Source organism: Solanum lycopersicum, chromosome 12 (assembly GCF_036512215.1).
Source record: "Solanum lycopersicum chromosome 12, SLM_r2.1".
NCBI lineage: Eukaryota > Viridiplantae > Streptophyta > Magnoliopsida > Solanales > Solanaceae > Solanum > Solanum lycopersicum.
Genome location: NC_090811.1, coordinates 67,123,201 through 67,143,645, shown reverse-complemented (window position 1 = coordinate 67,143,645; position 20,445 = coordinate 67,123,201). Strand labels below are relative to the sequence as shown.

At 33.1% G+C, this 20,445-nt stretch overlaps 2 protein-coding genes across 2 annotated transcripts; one reads left to right on the top strand and one right to left on the bottom strand.

The window, feature by feature from the left end:
- Window positions 1–1,300: 1,300 nt before the first annotated feature.
- On the bottom strand, window positions 1,301–6,827 carry LOC101245241 (protein NRT1/ PTR FAMILY 1.2). The gene is made up of 4 exons (XM_004253060.5): window positions 6,431–6,827; window positions 4,536–4,753; window positions 2,848–3,395; window positions 1,301–2,483 (listed from the first exon to the last, which is right to left on the bottom strand). Exons 1-4 carry the CDS (start codon window positions 6,780–6,782, stop codon window positions 1,628–1,630), a joined length of 1,974 nt encoding a protein of 657 aa, XP_004253108.2. The 5' UTR covers window positions 6,783–6,827; the 3' UTR covers window positions 1,301–1,627.
- A 1,212-nt stretch (window positions 6,828–8,039) lies between these two features.
- LOC101245533 (chaperone protein dnaJ 10) lies at window positions 8,040–17,523 on the top strand. The gene is made up of 10 exons (XM_004253061.5): window positions 8,040–9,067; window positions 10,453–10,512; window positions 10,601–10,683; window positions 10,836–10,995; window positions 12,247–12,376; window positions 13,894–14,052; window positions 15,387–15,565; window positions 15,649–15,729; window positions 15,820–15,969; window positions 17,140–17,523. The coding sequence occupies exons 1-10, from the start codon at window positions 8,981–8,983 to the stop codon at window positions 17,233–17,235; spliced, it is 1,185 nt and encodes a 394-aa protein (XP_004253109.1). The 5' UTR covers window positions 8,040–8,980; the 3' UTR covers window positions 17,236–17,523.
- The last annotated feature ends 2,922 nt before the right edge of the window (window positions 17,524–20,445 follow it).

Below are 20,445 nucleotides of genomic sequence, written 5' to 3'. Positions count from 1 at the left end.
ATTAGAAGTTTGATTAAATAGATCATCAATTAAATTGTGTGAAAAAATTGGTTTTTTTTTCTTATCTTAGATTCAAAGAAGGGGAAGGTAAAAGAGAATAATGAAAATCCAAAAAAGTAAATGTCAATATGAAAATAAAAGAAAAATATAAAGCAAATTGTGGTTTTTTTTGTTATTTTAGTTTTATTTCTGAAATTTATTACTGGATAAATTCTTGATGTAATATATACCTTTTCATCGACATCAAAACGATTGTCTACCAATCGATTTGGGGGGAAAATAATGGTTAATACAATACAAAAGAAAAATGAGTTAAAATATGAGTTTTAATAAAAGTACCAAAAAAATCTTATCAAACTCCTTAACGATAATATTTTGTTTGTTAAATCTACATCAAAATATTCAACAAACAAGGGTTTATACGTTCTATTATGATTTATTTTCAAGTATTAGGAATTCTATGTAAATGTAAATTTGACCGAGAAAAGTATAAACCATATATATTGAATCTGTTAAAGTAAATTTACAAACAAAATATTATCGCTACGGAGTTTAGTAAGCTTTCTTTGGATTGCACTTCTGTCCACTTCATGAAGTTTATACAATTGTCAACTACTTATTTAGTTAAAAACTTATTAAAAGAGACATTAATCGCATAATTATATAAGGATTGCTCTAAGTTAATAACTTTGCCATGTGTATGTAATACATTTCTTAGATCTTGTTGCATAATTTTTTTTTTATATATAATAGAAAGATCTAAATAATCTAATTTAAAGTCTAAAATATTTTTATAATTGAAAATAAGATTTTGGAGCTTATTTTTCTTGCAAATTTCAATATTTTTTTTAAAGTAAAAATAAATTGATAAATCAATATTTTTCTTTGTGGACTATATTTTACCTGGGCTACAATTATCTTTCTGGGCCCAATGTGAGAAGACATCCTTGTGTTTTTGTTGTTTTTTTTAAAAAATAATTACATAAATCACATCGTTTTAATATGAAATTATAATTCATTCCTAATAAATTTCTAATTATATTATTTTCCTAATAATTAAAAAAATAGATTACAATAATTGAAGCTCGAAAACATTAATATGTAACTCGGATATATTAAATATTGTCTCGACTACATTAATATGTAACTCAAATACATTAAAAACTAATTCAGATACATAATATTAATATGTAACTCAAATACATTAAAAACTAATTCAGATACATAATATGTAGCTCAGATACGTTAAATACTGACTCGGATACATTAATATGTAGCTCGGATATATCAAAAAAGAAACTACACAAAAACATACTTTTTATATAAAAGTTATATACACCATGCTAAAACTATCTTCTAAAGTTAAGTGATTACAACTTCATTTGATAGATACATTAGCATCGGCCATGCTCAGCTGAAAAGTATACATATATATATATAAAAGTTAGTGAAAAGATCAGAACAATACACTAAGTTCTTACTATGTACGGATCCAGGAAAGGGCTAGATCAACCGAAAAGTATATATACATACTACTACTAACAAGCTATGAGGAAATAGGCATGACACTATATGGATAATGGATTGGCGCGTTTCGAGCTAACAATATACAAGTTCTTTTACCCATTCATGGCTTCTCTTCTTCCATCACCTCTTCTTTGCATGGACCATAAGCTTTACTACAAACAATGTAGCACAGTATGTTAACCAGACTAAATCCTGCAAGAACGAGATAATAGTAGTCGTAATGACCCTTGTTTATATTGCTCGATACCCAACTTTCTTCCCCTCCTCTTTTAGTCAAGTCATCGATAGTGCTCATTATAGAGCTAGCTAGTAAGCTTCCAACTCCCATACCAACTCCTAATAGAGAAGCAGCTACACTAGACATGCTTCTAGGAAATTCTGAAATGTAGAATTCGTTTTGGCCAATGGCATGCAGGGCCTCTGCGAAGCCAGTAAGGGAATTCTGGGGAAGTAGAAACATAGCTGACATAGGGATCATACCTTCTGGATCATCCGAGTATCCCTCCTTGATTGCAATACTTCTCCGAACACCTTCTACAACTGCAACCACTAAAACTGACAGGAAGGAAAGAAACAACCCGAACCCCATTCTCTCTTTTGTGCTGAAATGAGCAGGTTTTCCAGTCATTTTTGATGCAGTGGGAAGAATCAAATAATCGTAGAGGACAATCCAAAGTATAGCAGAGATGACAGCAAATATGCCGAAGGAGGCAGCTGGGATTTCAAAGCTTGAACCAATATGTCGATCCATGGTATTCGCTTGAAGTACTGGAAAAGTGTTCTGGCTTATGTTTATGGACAATAAAACTCCCGTCAACCAGATTGGAACAACTTTGAGCAATGCTTTCAGCTCCTCTACTTGATCTACAGTGCAAAGACGCCAAGGGTCTGTCGCTTCTCCATCTGGACTCAGATCTAGTTGAGGATCTTGTATAATGCAAGCTTTATTCAAAAACCTAAAGGCAATATATTGAAGTTAAAACGCAGTACGAACAAATGTATCAGGACCGAAAAAGGGTATCACTAATTTTGAACATGACATGAGGTCTCTTTAAACAATAATAGCTGGAATCATTAGCACAATGAGTTATGCATGTCATCAGCAGGTGCAGGTTATAACAATGAACTTCACGATTGCCTATATAGGTGAGAGAAGCAACAGCTATAATGATCGATCAAATAATAGATTAGTTAAGGAAGAAAAAGCATACAGGCTAGATAACCAAACAGCAATTTACCATCACATAGGTTCTGTTTCAAGCATATGCAGAAAGTAAAATAACCAACAGAAAAACAAACGTTTGGTAAGAATGACGTTACCTTAGTTTTTCACTTGGAAGAACTACGGTTGACCCTTTTCTCTGATGATATTGTATACCTTCACTCTGTGACGACAATTTGGGACATCTATTTCTATAAGAAGCTACAATCACTTGAAAAAGGCCAGTGATTAAGGTCGATTTAGGCTTCAGCTTCACGAAGAATGGAGTACCCAAATAAATTAGAAGAGTTGAAAACAACATTAGCAAAACAGGAGCTCCAAAACCTAAAGCCCACCCCATGTTGACTTGGATATAAACAAGACATGTGAGAGCAACCAGGATAGACAAAGCATACAAGGCATAATACCAGCTGAAGTATCTCTCCATTAAACGCGCATTGTCTTGATATATTTCCCGTTTCAACTGATCAGAACCAAATGCCAAAGATGAGGATTTGACTGCACCTGCTCCAATGGCAACGATGCCCAAAGAGAAACATAGGAAGAAGAGTTGGAACGTCTCTGCTGATCTGCAAATGTTATTGGAATCACAGGGCGGGGGCCTTGCTTGCGGAATCACCGATGTCAGCCAAAACAGAAGCATCCCCTTCAAAACACATAGAATATCTAGAATTATTATCAGTAGATTTACCTAGTTCAAACAGATCACTATGGGTGAGCCAATTCTCAAATTGTGAATTGGTACCAAGCAATTAATGGGGAATAGAGTTGCTACCTCCTCCCCCTTCCCTCAAGTAAAAAACTTGTCAAATGGGAACACATGTTGTACATTTATGTTTACATGATCATATTGGTAAGCTTGTGGCTGCTATTTCTAGAACTTTGAGTTCACATGCAATCATATTTGCAGAGACTATTGCTATTCATGTCGGTAACAGCTTTTTTACCACAGGTGATTAATATTTTGTGCATTTTGGACGTGCCTCTAAGTTGTTACTTACAGTCATACATGGGCTGCAAACATACAACGATAAACACAAAATATTGTGCTGAAAATTAAGTACTTACTGAGCTTGCTAATCTACAAGTTGAATCATCGTTATCCTGAGGTCAATCGGCTTACTTAGCTAAACAGCGACTAGAATGTGGAGTCTGAATCGACTTCAGGAAATTTACTGCTAGCTGATTTTCTAAGTCTAAATCATTCAGTTGCTGCTGTATTTAGGTTCAGTGAACTTAAAAGACATTGGTCTCTTTGCACAGCATGTTCAAATGCCCTTCTTCCATATAAAGTAGCTCACTTTGTTTGGCTTGTAACTAAGGAGGCATGTTTGACTCAAGAAAATTTGGGAAAAGGGGGATCCAACAGTGCTCAAAGATGTTATTTGTCCACCTCGTCTAATTGAAAGTTAGGTATTCAATGTCAAACGAAATATACCACAGATATGAGAAAGAAACTAGTAGAAAAAAATATTTGAAAGGGCCAGAAATGCACTTTAAGGTTCCTCATAATCAACCAAGGTTTCGTCAATTAGTAAATATTATGGGAATCCTTTAACAAACACGAAAATAAACAATTATGACTATGAGAATGTTCGATATGACAGATTTGGTCATAAGAAGAAAAACGTTTTCCGCGGTGGAAAATGAATGCCCTCTCATTTTCCTTTCGACTATCTTATCATTCAACCTCATATTACTTGGTCCAACTAACACTACAATGTCACTTTGCTCCTGAAAACTTAAGGCAACTAATGAAAGAAACCAACTTAGTTAATGAACTTACGACCAGGGTGACAACAGATCCCAGTCCTATCATCTGGAACCGACCCACAAAAGAATCCGCCATAAACGCCCCAATAACTGGAGCGATGTTAGTAACTGCTGACCACATGTAGATAATATTGGACCCAGTAGTCATATCCATGTGATATTCATTCATCAAATACAGGATCATATTAGGAGTTAGAGCAGACGTAGCCGCATTTGTCAAAGCCGCATTTCCTATCCAAAATCAAGAAAATAAAACATTAAACAGTGAATCAAGAACTCCCCAACTGTTCCATTGGAATACTCCATTTCCTTTAATTTCATGTAAACACATAACTAACGAATTAACAACTTGGTAAAATCATCAAATTGAACCTCTCTAAAGGGCAATTACATGTATTTATCAAGAAATCAACAAATAAATGAACTCATTCCAAAAAGTTAATCGACAAAAATCAAAAGAATTAATGATCAAAAACACACGTAAAAACTATCACCTTTTTCCGAGCTTCATAACTCAACTATTCATTGTTCCCTTCACCTACCAAAACTATCACTCATTTTTCTTGATGTTGAAGCCAACACGCCTCGTGTCTATAATGGAGCAAATATTTGGCCATTCAGCAAACTTACCAAAAATTTCAACAAACAAATCAACACCTAGGTAAAAATCATCAAATGGAACCTCAGTAAAGGGAAATTCCACTTGTTCATCAAGAAATCAACACATAAATGAACTTCCTCCAAAAACTAACTCGACAAAAACAACAACTAAACTATCACCTTTTCACGAGTTCGATACCTCAACTATCATTCAATATTCCATTTACCTACCAAAAACTATCACTCCTTTCGTTCCGAGCAAATTTATCATGTGACCCCATGACATTGGATGGGGAGAGTATATCCACATCCCACATGGTCCCAAACCTCCACACTGTATCTCAAATTAGGCCCCAAAAACTAACCCCAACATTGCCCAAGGCATAATCTCATACCAATCCATGATCTTTCCATTCACAATTTGACTAATAAATCAACCACAATGTAAAAATTTTTACCAAAATTAAGCTTCACAGGAGCAATTACACAAGTTTTATCAAAACATCAACACACAAAATGCTTATAAAGAACCCATAATCTCATACCAATCCATGATCTTTCCATTCACAATTTGACTAATAAATCAACCACAATGTAAAAAAATTTACCAAAATTTAGCTTCACAGGAGCAATTACACAAATTTTATTAAAACATCAACACACAAAATGCTTATAAAGAACCCATAATCTCATACCAATCCATGATCTTTCCATTCACAATTTGACTAATAAATCAACCACAATGTAAAAATTTTTACCAAAATTAAGCTTCACAGGAGCAATTACACAAGTTTTATCAAAACATCAACACACAAAATGCTTATAAAGAACCCATAATCTCATACCAATCCATGATCTTTCCATTCACAATTTGACTAATAAATCAACCACAATGTAAAAAAATTTACCAAAATTTAGCTTCACAGGAGCAATTACACAAATTTTATCAAAACATCAACACACAAAATGCTTATAAAGAACCCATAATCTCATACCAATCCATGATCTTTCCATTCACAATTTGACTAATAAATCAACCACAATGTAAAAAAATTTACCAAAATTTAGCTTCACAGGAGCAATTACACAAATTTTATCAAAACATCAACACACAAAATGCTTATAAAGAACCCATAATCTCATACCAATCCATGATCTTTCCATTCACAATTTGACTAATAAATCAACCACAATGTAAAAAAATTTACCAAAATTAAGCTACACAGGAGCAATTACACAAGTTATATCAAAACATCAACACACAAAATGAAAAAAAATAAAAATAGGGACAGTGTACATCATTCATACCAAGGATGAAAGGTAAAGTTCTGAATCCACCCTTTTGAGTTTCAGTATCATCTAATAGCAAACTCTGTTCAATCATTTCACCTTTTTCACACAACAAATCCTCCATATGGTTAACTATCAATCCATAACCCAAAAAAAAAAAAAACTCTTTCACTCTTTCAATTTTGTTGCCATCACTCACAGTCCACCACTGACAGTTAAAACACTGCGATAACAACCAAGCGTCTACTACATGTATATACAAACAAAAGAGCTGATCAAATAAAACAGAAGAATATTGCAGAAAAAACGAATTTGTTTTGGCCCCCACTTCGTTGCTTTTTCCCCCATTGAAGTTTCTTCGTGGCACCATATGCCTCTGCCATGTTTTGCTTTTACTTTCTTTCGATTATAAATAATATCAAAGTTTTTGCGTTTATTGTTAGATTAAATATTTGATGGTTATTTTAGCAATTTTTTTAAATATAAAGAAATAAGTATAGCAAGTCAAAGCCTACTAGAAAGGTTAATACAAACAATGTATAACATAGTAGAAAATAATATTCTATTTATTTTATTTTTAATTGTCATGTTAGATTTTTAAAAATTTAATTTGATTAATTTTTAAAGTAAAATTAAGAATTCAAAATTCATACGAAATGTATTATAAGTTTTATTTTTTCACAATTTTTTCTTTTGCATATTAATATGATGAAAATACATCACAAAAATGTTAGGCAAATTATCATTTGACTCTAAAAAATGAAAACATAACAACTAAATAGGAAATTTCGCATATAATCATTCCAAAATAATCTAATTACGCTACATAGTTATAGGTTGTTAATTATGATTTGCAGCTACATGTTATAGGGGGAGAGTGACGAGCGAGATTAGGAAATGGAGGAGAGAGGAAAGTGGGAGAATGGTGATTGTATATGTACATCGGTTAAATAATTGTATACATATTTATTTGCATATTATAGTTAGCGAGATTGGGAGACGGAGGAGAGAGGCGAGTGAGATTGGAGACGAAGGAGAGAGGTGAGGATAGAAGGCAATAATTAGTATAATTCGCATATATTTTTGTAAATTCGCGAGTTTTTGTATAATTGAGTAATATAAAGTCTGAAATTACACAAATAAGATAAAACTTGAAATGACGATTTAATACAAACATAACCATTATGAACTTTACATAACTATAAAAAATATATATTATACATGTCACATTATATATAAATAATATTATGCAAAATACAAAAACTAAATATTTATACAAACTTTAACAAGTTATACACTAAAAGATCGAATGTATATGATGACAAAACTGAAAAACCAAAGGTTATCATCGTCATATACAAATCCAAATAAAACGAAGAATTGTTAGTTGCGAATTATACAAATGTGTCGAACTATACAAATGTGTTTAATTATACAAATTCAAACTCTTCCACGTAATTAACAATTAATGTTAGTCGCGAGTGATAGCAAATCACAACTATGAGTAATTAAATAGTATATATTTTTTTAACTACATAATTTTTCATAAGAATGAACGAAAAAAATAATAAATAATAATTAAATCGAAACAAATATTATATTTAAGTACAAATTAATAACAACAATCGAAACAATATATTTATCTTTTCAGTATTTTGAGACGGAGAAAATATAGACAAATCTAAAGTTGTGCCAATGTGGAAAAACTTGAAATTACGGTCCACCTGAAGCCGCCCCGCCCCGGTCCGTTCAGCACCAGCACAGCATAACACCGCACACAAATTAGTCAACAAAAATCGAATCAAAATTTCAAAGAGAGAGAGGGGCCCGAAGCCAACACAGCATGAATCATCAATTTCCATCTTGCACTTTATTCATCACAATCTCAAATTTACAGTCCCTTTCGGTTTGTTAGAGGAAAAAAATTGAATTTTTTCTTCTATTTTTGTACGTGGAATTGATGTTTTCTGTTCTTCGATCCCCTTTTTTTCGAACTTCATAGCAGTTTCATTGTTTTAATCTCTTAAATTGCTGACCCTTTCGGTTTGTTAGAGGAAAAATTTGATCTTTTTTTTTTTTGATTTTGTACGTGGGGTTGTTGTTTCCTGTTCTTAGATCCCCTTTTTTGAAACCTCATAGCAGTTTATTGTTTTAATCTCTTAAATTGCTGACCCTTTTGGTTTGTTTAGAGGAAAAATTCGATCTTTTCTTCGATTTTTTGTACGTGGGGTTGTTGTTTTCTGTTCTTCGATTCCCCTTTTTTGCTGACCCTTTTGGTTTGTTAGAGGAAAAATTCGATCTTGGGATTTGTATTTTCTGTTTTTCAACTTGATAGCAGTTTCATCACCATAATCTCATAGATTTACTGGTTTTGTTAGAGGAAGCCGATTGAACTTTTCTCTTTGATTTTGTACGTGGGGTTTGGCATTTCGTGATCATTTATCCTTTTTGTCAACTTGATAGCAGTTAAATAACCGCACCTGGGTGGTTTTCAGTTTCAAATTTTATTTTCTGTTTTCCTTCTATCATTTGGTCAATTTGAAAGGAAGGCGAAAAGATTTCGAGATCATGGTGAAGGAGACTGAATATTATGACATTTTGGGGGTTAGCCCTACTGCTACCGAATCTGAGATTAAGAAAGCATACTACATTAAGGTATATATAATTATCTTATTTGTATTAACCTTTATTTATCATTTTAATACACTTAGGGATGTAGTTATAAGTATGTGCATGAAGAATTAAAGAATTTTTTTTCTATCTGCACTTGCTTGTCTGGTTTAAACTGAAAGGTAAGTTGCGCGGACTCTTCAATTTTGATGCCGCAGCCGTGTCGGATTCTCCCAAAATACACTACTTTGGCGAATTCGATACGCACATGTTGACATTTTTGAAGAGTCAGAGCAATATAGGCTGAAAGTGGATGATTAGGGAGTATATGTTAAGGAGTTATATTGGGGCAGTGGAAAGGTTTTATGCTTGAAAAAGAAGCTACCTTTAATCCCATACGTATGATTTCTTTATTAAGGTACTACAAAGAATAATCCTTTTTGCTATCTATCAACACACACGCGCACATGAAGAAGAATCTTTGTCTAGGTAATAGAAGGAGATTGTAGACAGAAATTGTTAATAAATAGATAGAATGGAGCATGCAAGAAATAGAAGTTTGTAATTCCTTTTAGGATTGTGGTTAACATTGGGGATTTCCGAGTATTTATTTAAGGCTTCTTTTTATACACATTATCGCTGAAAAATTTAAGACTAAGACTGAAAGATAGCATTTATTTGTTGAACGTCATGTCATTGTACATTTTTCCTACCCATATGTGATGCCATTACTTTTGATGGAACAAACTTGATGAATTGGTGAATTATGATAAATTCTCTTCTTTAAACCATTTTTCATGCTAACGTGACCGTTTGAGTATCAAATCTACAACTAGTCAAATGGACACTTACTTTCCCCCCCTGATTTAGCCAATTGGATATTTGATAAAGACGAGTCAGTTCTCAGCACTATGCTTTACTTCATCACCCCGTGGACAAAACGATTAGATTGTTGGACTTGACAATCTAATTGGAAGACTGATTTCCTTAATATTTTGGGTTACATATTTTTAATGGGGATGTTAATAGTGTTTGGAGTCTTCACCAGCTATGTATTTATTTTCTTAATTTGCGACTTCTAGTTGCTACCTTGAATAAGTTAACTATGATTTATCCACAAGAAATTTTGATTTTGTTTTTTCTCTTATTTCTCGAGGTCCTGGTCATTTTCTTAAAACTCAGCCTCAGGAATGAGCGTACTGCCACACAAGTACTACAATAAAAAGTGACGAAGATAAAAATTTGTAGCTCACAGCATTTGAAAACTTCTAACTTTACTTTTCCTTATTGTAGTAGAATTTCCCCCTTTTTGTTTTAATTTTTAATCTATTTGCCTTTTTTTTTGTTTTAATTTTCAATCTTGACTCTGTTTATTTGAGCTTTCCATGTTTTGACTTCTTCTTTACTACTAACTTTCATACGTGGTATAGGCACGACAGGTTCATCCTGATAAAAATCCAAATGACCCTCTAGCTGCACAGAATTTTCAGGTAAGTCATTAATCTAACTTTTTTTTTGGTTAATTAGGAGATATTCCTTCTATTGGGTCAATAATTCTTGTTTCCTCCTCGGTTGCAGGTGTTGGGAGAGGCTTATCAGGTACTGAGCGATCCATCTCAACGGCAGGCTTATGATGCACATGGAAAATCAGGAATTTCAACGTAATTTCTCTCTTGTATTATTGATAACCAGGACATTTGTATTTCTCCTAGTACAATTGATATTTGGTACCTGTATGTACATATAATTTGCTTGAATGTTCTTCTGTGTATTCACATGTTAATCAAACTTCTATGATTTGAATTGTTTTCAGAGATGCAATCATTGATCCTGCAGCAATTTTTGCTATGCTTTTCGGAAGTGAACTTTTTGAGGAGTACATAGGTCAGCTTGCTATGGCATCAATGGCTTCATTGGATATTTTCACTGAAGGTGAAGATTTTGATGCTAGAAAGTTACAAGAGAAAATGAGGGTACAGTTCATCTCCTTTTAGCATTTATAATTGTAAGAGTGTTACTTGAGAAAGTTGAATTCAGAACATTTTTATTGACTTTGTGTATATATGGGTAAAGCTTGCAAAAAGATAAAGAACTGAGAAGTAGCTTGAGAAATGGTTATAATGGCACCTAACTATATGCCTATGTATAAAAAATAACATTTATTTCCATGATATTATAAACTATGGCTTGTTAACCTTTGTTGTTGCTACTGTTCTGTTTCTTAACCACATTTTTCCTTTTCAAACCTTCTTTTAAAATTGCTTTATTTGAGCTGAGGGTTAAACCTCTCTACTGCCTCCACAAGGTAGGGATAAAGTTTGCGTATACACCACCCTTCCCATACCCCGCTTGTGGCATTACACTGGGTATTGTCGTTAACTTAATTAACCTAGAGTCCCACATGGTGCCTCATTCTTTTACTTTTAAAGCAAAAAAAATTTCCCCAAAGGCCAAAAGAAGAGAGAGGCCCAGATATATAAATAAGAGATAGAAAACATGCATCTAGTTGTATAAATTAAGGGAAATCATTCAGATGATTTGGACATATCCATCAACCTTAGATAGCGTCAGATGCAACTGCTGATACAATAGGTAAGAATAGGGGAATCAGAAGAAATAACAAGCCTTTTTTTCTTTATACATTGATTGTCAAGTAAAGAAGGATCGACGTGTGTAGTAGTGGGAATCTGCAGTGTGATTTTTTGGATCCAGGTTTTCATTGTCCGTACTACAATTTTTTCAGCTAGCTTATCTGTTGCTTGTTTGTTTTGTAGTACAGTTTGCTGGTTGAAGTTCTCATAATAAGAGTTTACGCCTTGCAAGCTGTATTGCCTAAAAAAATCTGTGGGGGTAATTCTGTTGCTAGTGGGTGTATTCGACTTCAAGACAGCAGTGTTCTTTTATTTACTATTTGAATGATACATTTACCTATTCCTCTAGTTATCAAGATGTTAATCATCGATATTACATTGTATGCTATTCACAATGAATTGGATATTGATGTCACAACAATCTGTTTGAGCACTTTGCAGCTTTACATCACAATGAGTTGGATCTCATATCAATTCATTAAAAAGATGCTAATATGCAGTCCAGTTTCAAAAAAAAGATGCTAATATGCAGTCATATGGTCTACCACTACTTGGCTGGAGCCTACTGTATTTCATAGAAGCTGTATCAGGATATGTATAAAATTAACTTCTTTCCTTCTTAATCTAATACAGGTTGTTCAGAGGGAGAGGGAAGAAAAGCTTGCTGAAACTTTGAAGGACCGGCTCAATGTATATGTACAAGGAAATAAAGAGGACTTTGTTCGTCATGCAGAAGCTGAGGTGTCGAGGCTTTCAAATGCAGGTTAACATTGTCATACCTACTACATGATTCCTTCTACCCTTTTTTTTGTATTGAATTGCTTTTCTGACGTTGGCAATGATACTCAAGGGGTAGTACAAACAATATGCATATTTACAGCTGTATTATGGGCTGTGAAAAGTTGGTTTCGTGAGTTGTGCGCACTAAGATCTTTAAATTTCCAGTAACTTTTGGAGTCGTGACAATTCATGATTGAATAAGAGGTATCTAAATATTAAGGGTTATTTGGTATGTAGGAATGGCTAAGGTTTCTCGTCTCTCCATCACAAGTGAAAGATTTAATGCAAAGCATGGCTCTTACAGGACCTTGTGTTGGACACTGGAAAAATAATAAGTCAATAGGGGCCAGAAGGAGACGTAAGCAAGGTACTGAACCCTATACGTTCGTTCTGGTAAGTAGATGGAGCAACCAAGATGGTCAAAGGTAGAGGATGTGCGAAGCTAGGCAAATCTAAAGAAAGTGGCACAGACTAACATGACATGTTCATGAAGGTTGGGTAAATAGCAATGATGTCCCATTTGAATCTGAGAATAATCTAATAACAGACATTTATTACCGGGAGAGGTTATTAGGGTCAAGTTATGAAGAAAGCAAGTGCTTCTAGAGACACTAGCCAGAGGGAATATAGAAGTGAATATGGCAAGCCAACAACCTGTGCAACTTTATTCTTATTTTAAAGAAGGGCATGTATTTAATCAGGTAACGAGATGTGGGTGTAACATCTCCTAAAAATGCAAGTTAACATGAGATCTATTAGGCGCAAGCAATTTCAGTGAAATATCTTTTCTTCTATCAACTACTCTGTTTATTTTTTGGTGTGTTCTTGTACTAAAAATAAATTTTGGTGCATTTCACTATGGAACATCCAAATAGAAGTGCCAATTTGTTTTATATTTCAACAAACAAAATCTAAAAAATGTAAGGCAGATCAGAACAAATTTTATGCCAGTTCATATGAATAATCATATCATTTAAACCTACAAAACAGTGAAAGTGCATTCAAAAGGTGATTCAGCTAGGATCTCAGACATCTGTTGGACTAAAGACAAATGAAACTATATCCAAAGGTTCAAACCCTAGCTGCAGGCAAAAGTTTGGTATTCAATTGGAAAAGGGTAGAGAGGAAGCGGGCCTATTATCGCCGAGTTTTAAACTGTGCGCCATTGACTTTCGGTAACTTCTCAGTCGTAATGAAACTATTGAAGAGACTAGTTTGAAAAATAGAAGTTGCTTGTGGAGACAAGAACTTGTAGTCATATAAGGAGCACCTATTTTGGTATTGAGGCGTAATAGTTGTCGTATAAGCACCATTTATGGCATTGAAGCTGTTTTGTCCTATTCTACTGACTTACATTCTCTCTTTCTCAGCAATCCCCTTTCCTTTTCTTTCCCTCTCAACTCCTTAGCTTTGACTTTCTTTATATTTTTGTTTGTCTCTTCCAATTGACACGGTTATAGTTGCAGAATCTTTTCTCATCAACTCTATGTTTGGTAACAGCTTATGGTGTTGATATGTTAAACACAATTGGGTACATATATGCAAGACAGTCAGCGAAAGAGCTTGGAAAGAAGGCATTATATTTGGGTGTGCCTTTTATTGCTGAGTGGTTCAGAAACAAAGGCCATTTTATCAAATCCCAAGTAACTGCTGCAACAGGTTTGTTGTGCTGGCTTTAAGCGGTGCTCTGTGGTTGACATTGTGCTTCTTGTTTCTGAAGTTAGGACAAACCACTTGCACCTTGTTCGCTCAATCTCTATATTAATCTGTGCATAGAGCTTTCTGAAGAATAATTCCTTGCGGTTTACGCTCTTCTTTCAGTTTTGTGATTTAATTAGTCCAGAATTGGGTTTTGACTGTTTTTTCTTCTGTTGGTTGATGTCATATAATCTTGATGAACTTAGTAGACAGTAGGATAGTATTATAGGTAGAAAATATATGAGAGGAGTGTTAAGCTGAGGTCAAATAAAGTATATATTAGATTTTAAAAAAAAAACTTTCTTCAGTTTTCAGCATGTACACCGATCTCTAACCAGAAATGAGGCCTACACCTGGTAGACAAAAAAATGCATTGCTAAATCTTTTCCCACTCGGAGCGCCATCCCTGCAGCCATTTGTTGGATCATTTGAAATGAAAGAAATGCCAGAATCTTGGAGGGAAAGAATGTTCCATCATTTGAAATGAAAGAAATGCCAATGTTTCAGTCCTTAAACAGAGTAGTATATCCTTGCTTAGTTTTGGTGTAATATGGTAGTGGTAAAAGAGTTCAAAACGATGCTAGATTCTGTCACTGCATTACTCCTGGAATGTGTTTTTTGTTAAATGTTTTCACTGCTAACGCTTTGCGTGTTTTGCGTCAATAAACTTTTACCTTCTCAAAAGAAAAAATAAATTGTATGTTCTAGTTTTAGTATAGACATGCTATGAAATTGTTTCTCTTAAGCGGTTTTAACTCTCTTTTTTCTGTTGGAAAAATTTGATTCCTTCCTCTTACATGTTTCTTTACATACCTTTGCCTGAAATAGTACAAGAAAAGTTTGATTTTTTAATAGTTCTAGCTCATAAATGCCTTCCAAAATATCTTCCTTATCCAAATATTTATAGAAAGGGAATTGCAAGGTTTGAAGATAAGCTTTTGGATCTTTCTTTTATCACTTCTATCATAATGTGTCATCAATTATAGCTGATGTGATTGTGATTAATTTTGATCATTTATCCAAACCTGCATAACAGTAAAGTTATTTTTGTGTGACCTATAGGTCATGGATTTGTACCATGAAATCAGCCACTGATACTTGCAAGTGTCAGCGTAGGTTGCCTACATCACAATACCCTCTTGGAGTGTGTCCCTTCCCTGAATCATATGTAAACATTGGATGCTTCGTGCACTGGGTTGTCCTATTCATCCAACCTCTGTGTGTATTGAATGAGATACTTGATCGTCATATGTGGTAATGTCCTTCTGAAAGAAAAACACTTCATGCTTTTGTAGGTGCAATTGCTTTGATTCAGCTGCAAGAGGACATGAAAAGGCAGCTCAGTGCAGAAGGAAATTACACTGAGGAAGAACTTGAAGAGTACATGCAATCCCACAAAAAGCTAATGATTGATTCTCTCTGGAAGCTTAATGTAGCAGATATTGAAGCCACTCTTTCTCGTGTTTGTCAAATGGTTGTTCACTTTTATCATGTTGTTTTGTGGCTTATTCTTGTATTTTTCATATTTATTTGTGTTAATATTCTTTACTTTGTTAGGTTCTACAAGACAACAACGTAAAGAAAGAAGAGCTTCGTGCCCGCGCAAAGGGGTTAAAGACTCTCGGCAAAATTTTTCAGGTACTGTTGTTGACCTATGATTAAGTAGGTAGCGTGATCCTCTCAATTGGTTAACCTTGTTGTTCTGTTGAATGATATTCTTATGTACAGAAGGTTAAGCCAGTCAATGAAGTCGAAACTACAGAAAATGGCGTCCATAAGCTGGACGGAAATGAACCAAGCTATGACTCTCGTTCTTCAACTGCATCAGTACCATCTCAAAACAAAGAAGAGGTGCCTTATACAGTATTTGCATCACAGGTACTGCTCTGATTTGTGTTCTATTCCTTTATGAACAGCTAGCTAACTTGCACAGGTTTGGTTCCTTTACTGGCCTCTTTCTTTGGTTAATTGCCTTTTTGGTCCTCAGATTGTAAGTTCAAAACGAATTTCTGTTGTATATTGCTGTGCTGAGAACACTTAGCCTTTGGTATATTTGAAAATGAGGTATTGTTCCTTTTATAAATGAAGTCAACCAAAGATATAATTATCAACATTATTGCATTATGGCTGCCATCACCTTCCTAACTCCCCCCCTACTCTGCCGTCACCACCAATCCCTGAGACTTTTTTCCCCAACTGTTCACTGGCACTTTGGTTGGAGATGTTTGGTTGCAATAGATAGGTAGTTTGGGAGAGGTTTTCAGGGTTATATGCTTGGGGTGGGGGGTGGGGGGTTGTGGAGGAGGGGGGGGGGGTAGAGAGGGGCTGAAGAAAGCAGTGGAGCTTTAACGTTTCAATTGGATTTGGTTGATTCTATTAGTGGGGGTAAATTTGCTTGTTACGCGAACTTGGAAGTCTACTAATTGTGATTACATACATAACTGGTTCAAGACACAGAGACATGGTAAAAAAGAGAGCTCTTTGGGATTGTTATGCTTGGAAGGACAACTATTTTCTCCTTTTAGAGATACAAGAGGAACTAGTCAAAAGTAGATTTTCACCTTGGGAATTGCTACTTGCAACTGCAGCTTAGTGAGAGATTTACTTGCCATGCGTCGCATGTCAGTGTCATGTAGATGCAAGGGCAGAAAAGGATTCAGACTAAAAGGTTTCTCCTGACTTATTTTCTTTCATCTTTTTGGAGGTGAGTTTGTAGAACAGTTCAGGATAAAAAAAAACCTTCGGCTCTATCCATGCATTCGCTGCATGACAATATCATTAAGAGATGGTAAAGTGATAAAGAAACGGGTGGAGGGTAATATTCTTGCACTTCTTCTGTCAATCTTAATTTCCTTTTCCTTTTAGTGTTGTCAAGAAGAATATATCGTGTTTTACATCTACCAAAACAATAGAAGGAAGATATTCCATTGTAATGAGTATATCGTCTATTATAGGAAATGTTCCAACATCTATGATTCATTTCAAATGAAGCAAAGATCATGTCATTTTGTCTTTTACATCATCTTAACTTTTGGACATATTTTCCAGAGCCCATACGTGGAGGCTCCACAGTTTACCGGTGGTCAATCCAGCTATAACTTCCCCATGCCGACTGCACCACCAGGTGCGCAGAGACACAGGTAGACAGACAAATGGTGGACGCCGCAAGAATTTGTGTAGCTTGTGAATTTGTAGTGAGTTTGAGTTTCTTATGTATCCCTAGTGTGCTATATTTAAAGCATAATTCTTGCTTAGCAGAGAAAAGCTTCTGTCATATTGCTTTTTATGAAGGACTGCTTTGTAATTAATATAGTTATTAGAGTGTAAGTTGTGTGGCCTGTGAATGCAAAATATTGTATATTGCATTGGTCTATTCTTCTTGTTTGTTGTATTAACCAATTTAATGTTTTTGTTATTGACCTATTTTGCCAACTCCCTAGTTAGTGTCTTTTTGTACTTAAAAGAGTACTTTCTTGCTGGCCTTGCTAGAAACATAGTGATAGTGACTTTCTAATTAATTGCTATTTGCTACAATGATTGAAAGTGGTTATCTGTAGAATTCACCTATTTTTTTCTGGGGATGAAAAGAAAAATATTTGAAACATGTTACGAAAACGTAATCGTAAAAAAATAATAGGTTTCGGTAGTTTTTTGTCCTTCGATATTTGTTATCTATATTGTTTCTTGTAACTTGTATCATACTGTTTCTCGTACTTTTGTTACTTCTATTTCTGAATTGCTTTGAAATTTTTTACCTCGAGTTGAGGGTCTTTCAGAATCAAACAGTTCGATCTCCTAAGATACCTCTAAAATTTGCGTGTAAATTCTATCATCTTTAGATCCCCCACTTTGTAGGACTACATTTCTCTATTTTTATAACTATAGTTAAAATTACCCTTGAATTATAAATTTATTAGTAGTCAATAAAAATGAGACTTTTCTCAATAATAGGCAGAAAATTATATTAGAAGTCTAATGAAGGAGAAAGTTGCTCAATTTTAAAAATATATATGAGCAAATTTGCCATATATATGTAACATATGTCATGTTTACCTATATATAACATATTCAACTATAGTAGAAATAGATTTGCCAAATCTCATAAATATAAAGGTACTACATTGATTATTATTATTGTTTCTTGTTAGGCAATACAACTTTGCCATTAGTCACACACATTAATATGATATTAGAATAGACAAAAGTCTTAAAAATTGAAACGTATCCTCATTTAAATTTTTTTAAAAAATTCACGTGTTTAGTTTTAAGGGTTGTTTTAATAAATTGATGGTCTAAAGCTAAATTCAAATGGAGACCTTAAATTTGAATATATATTTTTTATGATGTTTATCGTAGTTAATTATTTCATCTTTCTTGAGACATAGTATTTATAATTTGTCAAACTTCTATTACTTATTTGCTTTTTTATAAAAAAAATTAATTTTTACAAATAATACTCAATATTTTTTTTAATAAAAATACAATAACCTATTATTTTTTTAAAAAATAGGCCCCTTAAATTATGTGGCCTAAGGTAATTGCTTTTATTTTGCAAATAAAAAATTTGAACCTTTATGTGAAAGGACTTGTTAATAATATTATGGATGGAATGGACACACATCTTGTAAAAACAAAATTTACTTTTGATAGATTTAAAGGATCAAAATTGTACTACTCCGTACGTCCAATATTGTTTGTTATAGTTTCTATTTTTAGAGTCAAATTATAAAAATTTTGACTAATATTTTAAGATGTATTTTTTTCATCATATTAATATGCAAAAAATTGTAATTTATACTACTTTTCATACAATTTTTGAATATCTAATTTTTTTGTTTAAAATATCAAATTAATGTGATTCAATATACCTTTAAAAATTAGTCAAATTAATTTTTAATAAGCGCAATATGACAAACAAATCCGAACGGAAGGAAGTAATATATGTTAACCACTTGTAATATTTCTTCCAAATAGTTGTATCTATTCCTCTTAACTACTTTTTTTTCCTTTTTTTCTTTATTTGATAGTGATGGACCCCACACAAAATGAATCTATCATTATTCTACTTAAAGGGACTATTAAATTATTTTCCCTTTAATTGATTTTGAAGAAGGAAAGAGAGAAAAGAGAGAGTTGTATTTTTTAGTTGGTAGGTGGTAGGAAGGACAATGATTTAAAAAAAATATATCCTTTTGAAAAATAAGTATTTTAAACTTATTTTTAATTTTTTATAAGTAAAAGGAAATATTATTTCAAATGTATTATTTATCATATATTGTGTAAGCAAATGAGTAATGTAGAATTAAGACGTGACACGAGTAAAATGATGTTATATATGAATTTAGAGTTTAAGCTCTAAAAGTTCTCGTTGTTAAGCCTATGTTTCTAGAATTATTGATCCCTATCTTATATGTTGCAATTCTATTAAAAAATTTACACAAATATTTTCGCTTTAAAAAGTGCTAACCTCAAATTCAAAGGTGTTAGTAAAGGTTGGGCAGAGTATTGAAGATACGAATGAGATAGAGATATTAAAAGTCAAATTATAACTGACAAATCAAGTTAAAAATATGATATTCAAGTCATTATAATATTATCGACTAGAAAGTGACTTAGAATTTTATAAATAACAAATTACATTTGAAACTATAAACTCCATTGCCTCAAAACATCTCTCTCCATTTGTTGCTCATATTATTCATTAATTACAACATCGATATTTGATAAACTCAAATCATATTAAATAAAAAAATCGTTAATATAATACACAAACGCTATTCTTTTATTTTAATTTTTTACATCAAATAAACTAATACCCCCATGAGATAACAAAACAATTATTCCTTAAAAATCTATACAAATCAATCAAATCTCATTAACTCAATAATTGCTTTGCACATGTAAAACTCAATAATCAACAAATCAAATTATTAAGTCCAAAAATCAAATCAAACCACCTGACAAATATTCATAATAGAGAAAATTTTAATAGCTTGATTAATTAATCATCTGAAATTCACCTTATTTGATTTTCTATATCGTCACCTGACAAATATTCATAATAATACAGAAAATTTTAATAGCTTGATCAATTAATCATCTGAAATTCACCTTGTTCGATTTTCTATATCGTCACCTGATAAACACTCATAATACTGAAAATTTTAATAACTCGATCAATTAACCATCTGAAATTCACCTTATTCGATTTTCTATATCGCCACCTGATAAACACTCATAATATTGAAAATTTTAATAACTCGATCAATTAACCATCTGAAATTCACCTTATTCGATTTTCTATATCGCCACCCGATAAACACTCATAATATTGTAAATTTTAATAGCTCGATC

Coding starts and splice junctions, on each gene's coding strand:
- LOC101245533 (XM_004253061.5), top strand. CDS start 8,981: ATGGTGAAGGAGACTGAATATTATGACATTTTGGGGGTTAGCCCTACT. Junction 10,996..12,246: donor AGTTACAAGAGAAAATGAGG/GTACAGTTCATC, acceptor AATCTAATACAG/GTTGTTCAGAGGGAGAGGGA. Junction 15,730..15,819: donor CTCTCGGCAAAATTTTTCAG/GTACTGTTGTTG, acceptor TCTTATGTACAG/AAGGTTAAGCCAGTCAATGA.
- LOC101245241 (XM_004253060.5), bottom strand. CDS start 6,782: ATGGTGCCACGAAGAAACTTCAATGGGGGAAAAAGCAACGAAGTGGGG. Junction 3,396..4,535: donor GATCTGTTGTCACCCTGGTC/GTAAGTTCATTA, acceptor TGTGTTTTGAAG/GGGATGCTTCTGTTTTGGCT. Junction 2,484..2,847: donor CTTCCAAGTGAAAAACTAAG/GTAACGTCATTC, acceptor TATTGCCTTTAG/GTTTTTGAATAAAGCTTGCA.